The sequence below is a fragment of the Drosophila elegans genome, unplaced genomic scaffold (assembly GCF_018152505.1).
Source record: "Drosophila elegans isolate 14027-0461.03 unplaced genomic scaffold, ASM1815250v1 contig_814, whole genome shotgun sequence".
In the NCBI taxonomy this organism is placed as follows: domain Eukaryota; kingdom Metazoa; phylum Arthropoda; class Insecta; order Diptera; family Drosophilidae; genus Drosophila; species Drosophila elegans.
The window spans coordinates 21,114,067-21,128,890 of record NW_024546167.1 but is presented as its reverse complement, the minus strand read 5'-3'; the positions used below and the strand labels follow the sequence as shown (position 1 = coordinate 21,128,890).

The following is a 14,824-nucleotide window of genomic DNA, read 5'->3' as shown; positions in this document are numbered from 1 at the left end:
TGCGGTCTGGAGCTCGTTGGTTGCACATTGCCGTCGCCGAAAGTCGGCAAATAAAATAAAATACTCGAAAAACTACAAGCCTCCGTCGTCGTGCGTGATTCGTTTGCCTAAACCTCAAAGAAAGTAAAACAAATTAAATTATGGCTTAAATATGAATGTAATGCCAATAAATTGTCATTTGTGTGCAGTGTGCAGTGTGCAGTGTTAGTGTTAGTGTGTGTGTGCCCTATGTCATATACGCAATATTTATGAATGCAATCTCCTACGACTGAGCAAAGACAATACTCGTAAGCCAAGATTATTGTGCCTGCATATCGAGAGCATAGCTGAGTTAAGTGAACCCAAAAAAGTGGATCTGCATTGTCTATGGTAATCCCTGTGGAAATCCCCGAAGCGATTTCCCACACCCACACAGCCTGCAGCCGAGTATTGGCTGCATAACAAATCGCATCAGGCATTCTGACATCGCATCTCGGATGGCATCTCTGACTGGGCAAAGAAGTGTAGTCTCCACACATAACTCCCTCGGTTTTTCTTTCTTTCATTTTTTGCCACCACATTTTGTGCCAGCAGCAGTTGCACTTGCAGTTGCAGTTGCAGTTGCAGTTTGACAGTTTACACACGACGAGCAGCGAAATATGGAATCTGAATTACAAATGCAGCCAGCATTTTGCATAATTTATGTCAAGCATGAAAATAACAACTAAAGCGAGCGATGACCAAAGGGAGGGGGCCGTTGTTGCACACATAGCCATAAATAAGTGCAGGTTTAAATACCACGGCAACAATTGTGAAATATGGCAGAATAATAGAAAGGACCAAAGGAGAAAGGCAGCTAAATATTCATATACTCAAATGTACACTGCACACAGAGAAAGGAAGGGAATTTTTTTTATAATCAAAAAAGTACAATTTAATAGAATTTTTAGAACAAAATTTTTATTAATAGATTTCTTAAACACTTCAATTCTCCAACTTTTTCACATTTACTAAGTCAACTGAAACTGTCTTAAACTTTATTAATTTTTAATAGTGTTACACCAAGACTGATTTGATCTGTTTTTAATTAGAAATTATCAAACATACAATCTCTTTTCTGGAATACATTACAATACAACGTATTTAATTAACAATGGTCACAATGGTTTAAGTAAATTGCGTTGCGATAGTTCATAATTAAATTTCAAAACAAGCATTTAACCAGACGAGCAGAGTTAACAAAACTAAAATTAAAATCACTTAACATGTATCATTTGGAATCAATAACAAATTTAATTCCATTCAAATTAGATTATTTGATAAAAGTGTGTATTGAAGTGATTTTATCATCCCCTTTTTTTAAGCAATGTCAATGCACAATGCACAATCAAACAAATTTTGAAATACGGACGCATTAAACAAAATCCATTTTAGTTATATTGCAATGCTATATTTCACTCTTGATAATTTATTTCAGCCAAGCTCTCAATATTAATAGCAAGATAAGCTGGCTTAAATGAAATCAATTTTAAAGTTAAATTTAAAAGTCAATACCCAATTGCATTTGGAAAAATACCTTAATTTCCTTTTAACATTGCAGTTTGTCAAATTAAGTAATTACATTTTCAGACAACCAGTTTAATCAAAGCATTATCCAAACTTGTTAAGGAATTAAGTGTCAAAACTCACTTACTAGTTCGCAAATTCTGAAGAAGTTTCCATTGTTCACCTAGATTTCAGTCTTGAAATGAAAGCTTCAAGCAAAGTTTGTTTGGTTTTTCTTGTTTTTCGCCAGTGCATATACAAATATGAGTTGTTAGTTACACGAGTAGCCCAGTGCAAAAGGGGTTAGGCAAGGAGAGAGCGGAGGGTGGAGGGCAAATGTCAACTGTAGGCGGTGCACCCAAGGGTTAAAGAGTGCCAAAGAGGGGTTAAGTGGGGTTGGACCGGCCCCCCCCTTTTAGGGGCACGCCACTGTTCGCAGCAAGAACTCTGAGGACAAAACAAAGCGGGGGCTTCACAACGAAATGGGCCAAAAAGTTATTTTAAGCGAACAGCGAAAAGCGTGCTGCAAAATTGAAACAAAGCAGAAAGCACGAAACAAAGCGTCCATAAAGTGGGTTTAGGTGTGGGTGAGAGGGGTGTGGGTGGACTGCAAGTTGGTAATCTCGAAACAATTATGCATACGCGCGCATACAGAGAGAAAACGTTTCACTGAAATCTCTGGCGCGTGAGACTCGACAAAAAGTAGCCCAAAAGGCCGCAATGAAAGCGCAAAATGTTTGGCCATTAGCATAAAAAGTAATGGCCAAGTGGCAGCCCAGCCACACAAGAACAACATTTAAGGAGGTGGCAAAAGTGGGGAAGCAAACGAAGGGACGTGTCCATTTCATCGAAGACTTCGTCTTAATCCTTTTCAACGGGCAAATTGGCGTAAAAATGCCTTTTGGGGCTCCCCAAGTATTTTCGATTTGGGTTTTCCGTGACCATTCACTTTCACATGGAGAAAAATCGATGTTTACACAAAGGCCTCCTGTTTCTTAAATTATTTTGTTTACTATTATATAACTCGACTTTAATAACTAAAAAGTTAGGTAAAAGTGCTAAAAGGAAGTTATTATCCTTGTGACAAAATAAAACTGAACTGAAGTGTGGAATTGGATGGTTTAAAACTTACTTTTAGAACAAAAAAACTTATAAACGTGTGATCAATGCGAAATATATTTTCAAGATGATGTGTAATTAATCGATGAATAAATTTATATGTAAAGGTATACTTCTACATAAACTAACCAATTGGCAATTGATTGCTTTGCTGGCTCTGAGAATTATTAACACCCTGGACTATAAATTCCAAACTGTTTGTTGTGCAACTTTTTTCCGTGTCACCCAATCCCGTGAATCGCACCCATCGACAATCTCCTCAGCATTGCATACTTTTATGGTCGAATACTTTGCACAGCGAGTGTGAGCGTGTGCGGAAGGCGGCAGAGCAAAAAGATACAAAATGCCAGCAAAAGTGAGGCCAATAAAAAGGCGATAAAATTGACGCCGATACAGTAGGAAGGAGCAGGAGCAGGGGTGGGAGCAGGAGCAGAACGAAACGATAAGCGTATCCTGTCGGCAGAGTGCATAAAACGGCGATATATATTCCGGTGTGTCCTGTGTGTCCTGTTTGTCCTGTGTGTGTGTGTGTTTGTGCCGTTTTTGTTGCTGCAACCTCTCACTGATTGCCTGCGATTCAAATGCCTTGGTGATTAATGGGCCATTGGCCATTGCCGACGGGATGCGCATAATTCAACCGGGACATTGGCCGGCAATGGGACTTGGTCTATTCCTGGCCCTTGCCTGGACAACAGCGGCAGCGGCAGCCATGGAGTCCTCGGCCGAGCTGCAGGCCCTGGGCTACGAGGCAATTAGGCCAGGTGCTGCTTCGGCTGCGGCCTCAATTAGCACCTCATCCACCAGCAGTTCGCCAGCAGTGTCCCCTCGCTCCGACTGGAAATACAAACGGACGAAAGTCAAACGCCGACAGCAGCGCCTCAATTCGCACAGTAATCTGCCCGGCAGCACCAATGCCTCCCACCTGCACCACCCACTGGTGAGTTTGCCACCCAGGCAGCGCTACCTGAAGGTCAACCAGGTGTTTGAAAGTGAGCGCCGCATGTCGCCGGCCGAAATGCAGCGCAATCATGGCAAAATCGTGCTGCTCGGACTCTTTGAGCTCTCCACATCGAGGGGGCCACGACCGGATGGCCTCAGTGAACTGGGAGCCGCCACCATGGCCGTAGAGCACATCAACAGCAAGCGTCTGCTGCCAGGCTACACTCTGGAACTGGTGACCAACGATACTCAGGTGAGTTTAAAAATTGTAATTGCAAAGAGAGAGAGGAGAAGCCATGCCAAAGAAGCTCCTTCTAGGCGGCGTTGTGTTGTTCCATTACGAAATTGAATTTTCATTTAGTAGCGCGTGCAACATTAAAACTTAATAAGAAAATCTGCAGCAACAAGAACAGAACGGAGAGCAGCTGCGGCTGCGGTCCTAAAAGAGGGGCAAATATGTCATCAACGTTCCGTCTGAGGCACTTTTATTGCGATGAGTCGTTCCCGCTTTGATGGGGCACGCAAATGTACAAGAGCTACAGACACTGCAGAAAATCAGGGAACTGCTATCAATAAATTTTTCAGGATAGAGTATGAGTCAGTGAAATACTTAAAGAGATTATATTCATTACCTCCTTCTCAGATTTCGGTACTTTATTAAATAATGCTCTTTGCTAAACTTGACATTTTACTACTTAATTTAATGGTTTTCGTATTATCAAATCTGGTTTTTATTTATTAAAATGGGAAATTATATCAACTAGAATTTTAGAATCAATATCACATTCTTAGACGGTTGCTTTTTAGTGGTATTTAAAATGTGATATGAAGTTTTAAAATTAACAATAGGAATTTCAATCGAACCACTTTCACATTTGTAAACGGTTTCTTTTCGAGTCTAGTTTTAAAATTTATGGTTTTTATAGTGTATGCATATGCACATCTACCCAAAACAGACAGTCATATCTGGAGCCGCATCTCCGGCGGTGCCTCTATCAAAGTCGACATTTTAAAAATGTTTATTGCGCCATCTTGCCGTTTTTTTTATGACGGCGAAACGATTCGGTGAACAACGGTCTTTGCCCCCTGTTATTTTGCCACCCCCTTGCTCATCTCTACTTTCTCCCACTTTCTCGCTGCTCATCCCTACTTTCTGCCACCTTGCTTTGCTTCTGGCAATCATCAGTGTGATCCTGGAGTGGGCGTGGATCGCTTTTTCCATGCCATCTACACACAGCCATCGACCAGGATGGTGATGCTACTGGGATCGGCTTGTTCGGAGGTCACCGAAAGCCTGGCCAAGGTGGTGCCCTACTGGAACATTGTGCAGGTGAGTCACCCAGTGCCACTGATTAAAATGTAGATATCCACCTTATTCGGTTCATCTCATCTATCATCCGCCCATGCCACCTAATTGGGCCATTTCTCAAAAATCTAATCAACTCACGTGCGTGGCTCCGATTAGCATAAATGCTAGGGGAATCCAGCAGCACCCCATAAACCTTTGAGCCATAAACATTTCCACAGCCCACAAATTATGAGGTCCACAAATTCACTTAGAACATTTGCATTTGGCCTTTGAAGTTTCATTTTGGGCTGTGCGTGTGTTAAATGAGTGGGCTGGGAAGACACATGAGTTGGTTGGCTGGAGGGCTGGATTCCTGGCAGAGCATGTCTTGCATTTAAAGCGACCTTTAGCATACGCAGATACTGTAACGATTTCCTTCGATAAAAGGTATCCTTTGGTTCCACATCGCCAGCGTTGAGCGACAGGCGGGAGTTTCCCTACTTCTACAGGACCGTGGCCCCGGATTCCTCGCACAATCCGGCTAGGATTGCTTTCATCCGGAAGTTTGGCTGGGGAACGGTGACCACATTCTCGCAGAACGAGGAGGTCCACTCGCTGGCGGTGAACAATTTGGTCACCGAGCTGGAGGCGGCCAACATATCCTGTGCCGCCACCATCACCTTTGCGGCCACCGACTTCAAGGAGCAACTGCTGCTACTTAGGGTGAGCCAAAAACATAAGTGCCCTGAGTGCACCAAAGTATTAACAATAAATGCAAGCTGTTGGACGATTTTATGGCACATTTTGAATTTCATTAGTTTTTGGGTTTTATTTTTAGAGCATTAAAAGCACACATTATAGCAATGTATTAAAGGCCATCATATGAAAACCAACTTTTTAATATTTATTTTCTTGGAAATACTAATTTGGCCAATGGCCCAACATTTTTGTGCCCAAGCCCAACAGTGTTATATCCCACAAAGGGGTATTTAATAAAATATTTAATTTCTAAATATTCTGTTCCTATTATTATTGAGTAATTATATTATTGAATAATATTTTATTCCAATTATTTTTATAGCTTAAGAAGATATTCTAGTTCTACATATATATATAGACTTTTCTTATTAAAAGCAATTTATTTTCATTTTTGTTTTTTGGATAAACATATTTAGATATATGTATTAAGAAATAATTAGTTTACTTAATTTAGAGTAGTTTTTTTTCCATAGCTCAAGAGTATATTCTTCCGCATAATAGTATTCATTATTCTCTTTTTAAGTATAAGTAGTTTTACTTATCTCGCCTTTAAGTTATTGGTTTAAGACAATTCCCTGTACTCGCGTGGATAAATGCCACCATATCGCCCAGAGCTCCTCTTTCAGCATGATTCTTACACTCTTTGTTTTGAGTGTGGGCGGGCACAAGTGCAAATCGAAGGATGACAAATGACAAATGGCCAAATGCCGCTTCCTTTCATACCGTTTACATATCGCCACAGGAGACGGACACGCGCATCATCATCGGCAGCTTCTCGCAGGAACTGGCCCCCCAGATTTTGTGCGAGGCCTACAGGCTGCGAATGTTCGGGGCGGACTACGCCTGGATCCTCCACGAGAGCATGGGCGCCCCCTGGTGGCCGGACCAGCGAACCGCCTGCTCCAACCACGAACTGCAGCTGGCCGTCGAGAACCTAATCGTGGTGTCCACGCACAACAGCATCGTGGGCAACAACGTCAGCTACAGCGGACTGGTGAGTCTATGAGGCGGCACTGCACAAAAATTATATTCAGAACTTGATTCCATAACCACAAACAAAACTTCTCTCCCTCGAAAACTCAATAGGTCAAGCAATTTGATTGGTTATTTAAAGTATAAATACAAATAAAATTAATTCTAGAAAACGTAGTCTCTATTAAGAATTCTGTTTTTTTAGTAGGCTAAAATTTGCTAAAAATCAAATGAATCAAATAATAAAATCCAGAAAAATTTAAAATATAATTAAATAATATTAGTAAAGACAAAATCAATTTAAAACTTAATTTTAAGATTCCTTAAAAACGCTATCAAATGAACAATGAACATTTGAAATGTAAACTCAATAAGACGGTCAGTTTATTTAGTCATTTGTAACCAGAATTGTCCAGAATTTAAAATTTCTTTAAGTGTACCTTTAGCATTGCGTTCAATTTTCTTTCCGGTTTTTTTTTTTCAACTGCCTGGTCCTTCTCGTCGTCCTGCTCGTTGTCCTATTGAGTCTGTCCTTTCTGCGCGCGTCCAAAATGAAATGATTTATTTGATTAGACAATCCCGAGGCTGCGATTGCGTTTTGCGATGGCTCTGGCGATGGCGATGGTGATGGTGATTGCCAAGTGGGCCGCCTAAGCCCTGCCTGTCATCGCGTTCGCATTCGCATTCACCATTCGCCATCGCAGACGCGTTTTTATGGCTTCTTTAGTGCTGGTCATGAAATGGTGGCAGGAGTGTGGGAGATGGGGATCTTTGGTATGGGCAATCTCATTACTGGCGGCATTCCTGCGGCATTCGTGGTCTGTTTAATCGCGTTTCCACTTCACAGAACAATCACATGTTCAACTCACAGCTGCGCAAACAATCCGCCCAGTTCCATGGCCAGGATGGATTAGGTTTTGGTTCTGGCACTAACTCTGGCTCCAGGATCAGTATCGCTGCACCGCAATCGGATTCGGATGCGGGCCGTCGGCGAAGGAGAAGGAGGAGTAGAAGGGGATTGGGTGGCAGTGGAGGAAGCGGAGGTCATCTCTTCCCGGAGGCCATATCGCAGTATGCACCGCAGACCTACGATGCCGTGTGGGCCATTGCTTTGGCCTTGAGAGCCGCCGAGGAGCACTGGCGGCGCAACGAGGAGCAATCGAAGCTGGACGGATTCGATTACACGCGCAGTGACATGGCCTGGGAGTTCCTGCAGCAGATGGGCAAACTGCACTTCTTGGGCGTATCGGTGAGTAGTTAGAAAATCTCACACAAGGCAACAAACTGAGACTTTGTAAAAGGTTCAAACAATTTTGATTGGTATCTTAATCAAAAGAAATCAGTGACCTAGAAAAAATTACGCAAGACAACAATTGAGACTTTGTAAAAGGTGCAGGAGTACCTAAGGAAATGCGGTGAAAACAACATTTGCTTTTCATAAAACATGATTGTAAATAAAATGCAGTTCTAAGGAATTGCAACTATGATTTTTTAATGTTATTTGTCCCTACGAAATGGAGTACCCACATAAATTGATATTTTTTTACACGGTTGCATTATGTTATTCCTAGAATTAGTGAAATTTACTGAAATTCATAAAGTTTTCTTAGGCATTCTTGTTTCTCAATGGTATTTAATATATTTTAGGGTCCTGTTTCGTTCAGTGGTCCGGATCGCGTTGGCACCACAGCCTTCTATCAAATCCAGCGCGGCCTGTTGGAACCGGTGGCCCTCTACTATCCGGCGACGGATGCCCTGGACTTCCGGTGCCCTCGCTGCCGTCCGGTGAAGTGGCACAGCGGTCAGGTGCCCATCGCCAAGCGGGTGTTCAAGCTGCGGGTGGCCACCATCGCACCACTGGCCTTCTACACCATCGCCACGCTCTCAAGCGTGGGAATTGCCCTGGCCATAGCCTTTCTCGCCTTCAATCTGCACTTTCGCAAACTCAAGTAAGGCGAATAGACCATAAATCACTTGGCTTTATACTTCTTTGAATATTTTATTTGCCATTATGGTCTTTTAAAAATAAATAAAGTGAAGTGATAATTTAGTTTGAGGTGGGTATGTTCTTTAACCTTCAAAACATAGTTAAATTTCCTTATCTTGTGTTGGGGGTTTCTTTTTAGGTAAAGTTACAAATCACTTGCAACCAATTTCTAAGTTTTAATTGATTACATGATTTCTTCTCAACTCTTTAGTAATCGATATATATATAGTTTAATTTATATGTTCCGTTCGCAGTGCTTACTTCGCACTTTTTCGCTGAAGCACTTGAGGCACCTAGTCTCATAACCATCACACATTCTCCCATCTCACTCCACAGGGCAATTAAACTTTCCAGCCCCAAGCTGAGCAACATCACCGCAGTGGGCTGCATCTTTGTGTACGCCACCGTCATCCTTTTGGGTCTGGACCACTCGACGCTGCCCTCGGCGGAGGACTCCTTCGCCACGGTCTGCACGGTGAGTTGTTATCCTTCGGCGCCGAAATGCTTTCTTTGTTTGACTTTGACGGGTTTCTGGGTTTTTGGTTGCTGGTGTGTAAGCAAGCATGAGGGCTCCTCATCAAATATGACTTTCAGTTTTAGGCTGCTAACTTTCGAGTCGCGTTCATGTGTTTGCTTTATTTATCCACTGAAAAAAATATATTATTCACTAGTGTTAGGTTAAAGTTGAATGTTACAACATATGTATAAATATATACAATTTGTTTAATTTACAAAGTCATTTAACTGAAAGTTAGTCAAACAATATTTTATATAAAAGAAAAAGAAAATTACAAAAAAATTGAACTGAATGTTGGTCAAACTATTTTCAATATTTTGTTTATAAGACGGTTAAACAATTCATAACTTGTTCAGATAATTTATTGTTTTATAGACTTATAAATAGATTTTTTCCAGTGTTTTTTTTTACAAGCTCGACTACTCCTGCTGGCTATAAATAGACGACGAATTTGACTGCAAATCTGCTGCTCTTTAAGCTAGAAGACAAGTCGAGTTTGACGAGCTTTCCATCCAGATCTGCTGCCCCGCCCCCTTCTCCGCCTTAACAACCGCCTCGAACGCCACTCCTGGGAAATTTGCTGGTCGCTGTTGTTTCTGTTTCTGTTCCTGTAACCATTTCTCCGGTTGTTCCGCTTTTCGAGTTGCCTGTTTGTTTTTTGTGTTTTGTTATTGTTGCAAGTGGAGGAGTGGTGGTGACTGGGGGGCAGGAAAATGCAAACACATGACACGGGAGTTTACAACTTTTGTGATATTCCTTTATTTGCATAAATTTGAAACGCACAACAAAGTCCAATCCACCACTCCAAGGATTGTGGTCCATTGATGACTTGTTTTCCTCCCATTTTTGTTTTCTTTGGTTCTGCCTGACATGACATTTAGTGTATTACTACAGTATTACCTCCCCCTAACCTCCGCCTGATCCGCTTATGATGTCTTGCAGGCACGCGTCTACCTTCTGTCCGCCGGATTTTCGCTGGCCTTTGGATCGATGTTTGCCAAAACCTACAGAGTTCATAGGATCTTCACGCGCACTGGAAGTGTTTTCAAGGACAAGATGCTGCAGGACATCCAGCTGATCCTGCTCGTCGGTGGGCTGCTTCTGGTGGATGCATTGCTGGTTACCCTGTGGGTGGTCACCGATCCCATGGAGCGGCATCTACACAACCTAACGCTCGAGATAAGCGCCATCGATAGAAGTGTCGTCTACCAGCCACAGGTAATATATGTAGATTAAGATAAAAATAAACGCATTAAAGCCTTTCGTTCATTATTTTAAAAGTATTTTTATTTATTTGTAAACACAGTACCATGGCAATTTGATTAACTTAAATCATTTATGTAGAAAATTGCTTAAATTAAATATTAATTTTTAAACAAAATATTTATACCTTTTATTCGGTTTTATTTTCAAATGCAGTGTATATTTCTAGTCCATAGACACAAATAACCAAAAAGCAGCCGATTAAAATTTAAAATTTAAAGGCTTTCACTTGCAGTTTTGTTTTTATTTGCTTATAACATAAATAATAATGCAAACAAGTTAAATATTATTTGCAAAGCTCTTATTTATTCAATTAAATCTCATTTTGATTTGATTGCTTTATTTAACGCAGACAGGGGAGATTCTATGAAAAGTTGTTATTCAAAAAAAGTAAAATAAATCAATAACGTACTCAATCGAACAGAAAACAAAAACGTGTTAAAAATATAACAAAATAAATATCGTTTTTATGGATTTTCTTTATTCATCGGATGGATTAAATGCTTTTGAAAAATTCAACGTTTTCTTTGGCAGACAATATATAAATAAAGTTATGGTATTAGGAACACTCACAAATAAAATGAATCTCAATTAGGTTGTTTGTATTTTGTTATCGTTTTCAGGTGGAGGTATGTCGTTCGCAGCACACACAAACGTGGTTAAGTGTCCTCTACGCCTACAAGGGTCTCCTCCTCGTGGTTGGTGTGTACATGGCCTGGGAGACGCGACACGTGAAGATCCCTGCCCTGAACGATTCCCAGTACATTGGCGTGTCTGTCTACAGTGTGGTCATCACAAGCGCCATCGTCGTTGTGCTGGCCAACTTGATTTCAGAGCGAGTCACCCTGGCCTTCATAACCATAACGGCACTGATTTTAACCAGCACCACGGCAACGCTTTGCCTGCTCTTCATTCCCAAACTGCACGACATCTGGGCGAGAAGTAAGTATTAGTCAGTCGAACAATATTCAAATTGTCTAGTATCTAGTTATTCATTAATTTTAGAAAATATTTCTAATGATTCTTAATTTCAACTTAATGTTTAAACTCAACTATTTAGGCTTATCATTTTGTACTGTTGAACACAATTTTTCTTTTCATCCAGACTTCAACACAAGTCAATCAAACATATACTAATATAGACTCATCTAACTAATTTGGTAACTCTTTCTAAAACGGATGTTGTGCTTATTGATTTGTCACATTATTGCCACATAACCCGATTGTTTACCCACAGACGACATTATTGACCCAGTGATCCACAGCATGGGTCTGAAGATGGAGTGCAACACCCGTCGATTCGTGGTGGACGATCGCCGGGAACTGCAGTATCGCGTGGAAGTGCAAAACAGGGTCTACAAAAAGGAGATCCAGGCACTGGATGCCGAGATCCGCAAGCTGGAGCGTCTGCTGGAAACGGGACTGACCACCACGTCGACAACGACTTCGTCCTCCACGTCACTGCTTGCGGGAGGTACTGGCGGTCACCTAAAGCCGGAACTGACAATCACCACTGGGATATCACAAGTTCCTCCGCCAGCTGCCAGTAAAACCCGGACACCGAGTATTTCGGGAATACTACCGAATCTCCTGCTCTCCGTGCTGCCACCGGTGATTCCTCGGGCCAGTTGGCCCTCGGCGGAGTACATGCAGATACCGATGAGGCGCTCGGTGACCTTCGCCTCGCAGCCCCAACTGGAGGAAGCCTGTCTGCCGGCACAGGACTTGATCAACCTCCGCTTAGCCCACCAACAGGCCACGGAGGCCAAGACAGGCTTGATCAACCGATTGCGAGGGATATTCTCGCGCACCACTTCGAGTAACAAGGGCTCCACGGCCAGTTTGGCGGATCAAAAGGGTCTGAAGGCGGCCTTCAAATCGCACATGGGTCTGTTCACCCGTCTGATTCCCTCCTCGCAAACGGCCTCCTGCAATGCCATCTACAATAATCCCAATCAGGATTCTGCTATGCCCGTGGAGTCGTCGTCGGCGTCGTCGTCCTCCCATCCAAATGGCAATCATCACCACCACTTGAAACCAATTCACAGGGGTTCCCTGACCAAAAGTGGCACCCACCTGGATCACCTCACCAAGGATCCGAATTTCTTGCCCATATCCACCATTTCGGGGGCAGAGGAATTGGGTGGCAAGTATGTGAAGCTGCTGGAGACCAAGGTGAACTTTCAACTGCCCAGCAACCGAAGACCATCGGTGGTGCAACCAGCGCCCAGTTTAAGAGAGCGGGTGCGTGGTTCCCCTCGCTTTCCCCACCGCATTCTGCCGCCCACTTGTAGCCTCAGTGCCCTGGCCGAGTCCGAGGATCGTCCCGGGGAAAGCAATTCCATTTTGGGCAGCTGCAAGTCCATACCACGTATTTCCCTGCAACAGGCCACCAGTGGCGGCACCTGGAAATCCATGGAGACGGCGGCTAAATCGAGGCTTTCCCTGGGTGATTCACAGGAGGAGGAGCAGCAGCAGCAGCAGCAGACGTCTTAGATTAGATGCCCTGTCCTTTATCCAACTCCAAGTCCAAGTCCTTGTCAATTACAAAGGAGAAACACCAAGCAATTATTTAACGACACGCCCACGACAGATTCTGCCACCCAGAACAGCGCGTGTGCAACTGACCAATCATCAGCTTAAAGCAATCAAACGCATTAGGGTAAAACGCTAGATAAGTCACGATAGGAACCCAGCCCCCTTTTCCTTGGTTTATCACCCATAGCTAGTCATCTTCCTGAACTTAGCGGAGTGTAAGCCACACAGAGAAAAATGCAGACACATTGTGCTCTGCCTAGAAATAGAAATAAAATTTACAAATTAAACTAAGACAGTTTTGGAAATTTAGAATTCGTCTATATATTGAGTCGTTGTTTTTTCAAATCAGCAAAGTTTTCTAAAAACTATCATCAGTATTTGCTTATTGAACGAAACTCCTAGTGTATTTACTAACTCATGTTGCCAAGTTTTTAGAAATTGACAGGATTGTGGTTTTTTTTTGTAGTGTTTTATATTATTTATTTGTTATTGTATTTTACAAATATTTTCTTAACTTTCCAGAGAAATGTAAATGTATTACAAACTCAATTTTTTATATATTTAACGGGAATAAGGTTTTTTTAAACGAAAAATCAGGTTCTTGTTTATGTTGATTTTTAAGATTATTAACTTTTTATTATATATTAAGATTTTTTATATATATATATATTTTTCCTAACATTTCAGTGAAATGTAAAAATACTACGACTACAGTTGCCAAGTTTTAAGTTTATTTTTTTATGGTATTTATAGATTAAGATTTGTTTGTTTTTAAATAATTTTTTAAAGTTTCAGAGATATACATATGTAATATGTATGTTTTAGGGATCAGTACCAAAGATTGTTTTCTTTCTCTGATGTTTTATTTATTCTTTTATTTTTTTTGAATTCTTAAAAATAGATAAATCGAGGTGTTTTGATCCTGTCATCTAGGCTAAGTAGAAGAGCTTGTCAACCAGTTCCAGTTAACCCCGCAAGTTGTGATTTGCCCGCTCCTTAACCCTTGTCCATTATTATCCTTATAAGTAGTTGCATTAGTGTTTGTTTTCTAGTTGTTGTGCCGCCGCAGGAGGGCAATATCTGCGGTGTATCTACAGTGTATCCAGTGAGCAATACTAAGTATCTCGTACTTAAAGTTTAGACTTAGCATCAGCCGAGAATCAGAGTAGTGTAGTTGGGGTAAGCAGAGTCAGTCATTATGATTAATCATCACAGACGAACCATGAATCATGTAGGAGTCCAGAGTTGCTAGGGCAAAAGCCAAGACACTTGAGAACTGCTCAAGACTAAGCCGTAAGTTTTAGTATTGTAGTCCAATTCGATCCCCTCCAGAAAAACCATACTCTCCCGAACCTTCCACCAACCACTCGGATAACTTGAATAAACAGAAAACAGTCTAGGCAGAATTGCCATGCCAGAATAATGATTAATTTATTAAACTTGTTTTATTGAGTGCCGCCTCGGGGGAACCGAAACCGCTGCAGCGGATGCCGAATAAAGATACAAATGTCGGGCGGGCCAGGAGAAATGACTTTGTATAGGGCCGTGAAATGAGTTGGCCAAGCGGATCCTGCCGAATACAATGGTACAATGGCCACCGAAACTAATAGAACTCGGTGATTAAGTTGACGCTGCAATTTGTTACCATAAATAAATAAATAAATCGGATGACCGAAAACGGCGGGCGGTCGACCTTACCTGAACCCCGGATTCTTTTTCATTTGTGCTTCTGCACTTTTGCTCCCCAAATCCTCGTGAGTTTGGTGGCGTGTGAATTTATCTTTATGCTCGTAAAACAAAAAGCACATGAAACGGAATCGGCCAAATAAACAGTGGCGACAACGAGGACGTGTTTCTAAAGAAGGGATGAGGGCACACAAAGAAAATCCCCGGACATTCATAAGGGTTTGCTTGTAAA

At 41.9% G+C, this 14,824-nt stretch overlaps 1 protein-coding gene across 2 annotated transcripts; it reads left to right on the top strand.

The window, feature by feature from the left end:
* Window positions 1–14,315, top strand: LOC108137863 (gamma-aminobutyric acid type B receptor subunit 2). 2 transcript variants are annotated; one of them, XM_017259796.2, is made up of 11 exons: window positions 1–369; window positions 2,751–3,835; window positions 4,769–4,912; window positions 5,318–5,593; window positions 6,372–6,623; window positions 7,449–7,850; window positions 8,249–8,550; window positions 8,925–9,063; window positions 10,048–10,323; window positions 10,992–11,310; window positions 11,606–14,315. In XM_017259796.2, the coding sequence occupies exons 2-11, from the start codon at window positions 3,266–3,268 to the stop codon at window positions 12,862–12,864; spliced, it is 3,939 nt and encodes a 1,312-aa protein (XP_017115285.1). In that variant the 5' UTR covers window positions 1–369; window positions 2,751–3,265; the 3' UTR covers window positions 12,865–14,315. The 2 variants fall into 2 exon arrangements, with proteins under 2 accessions (XP_017115285.1, XP_017115284.1); XM_017259795.2 differs by having other exon boundaries at window positions 2,570–3,835.
* Window positions 14,316–14,824: the final 509 nt, after the last annotated feature.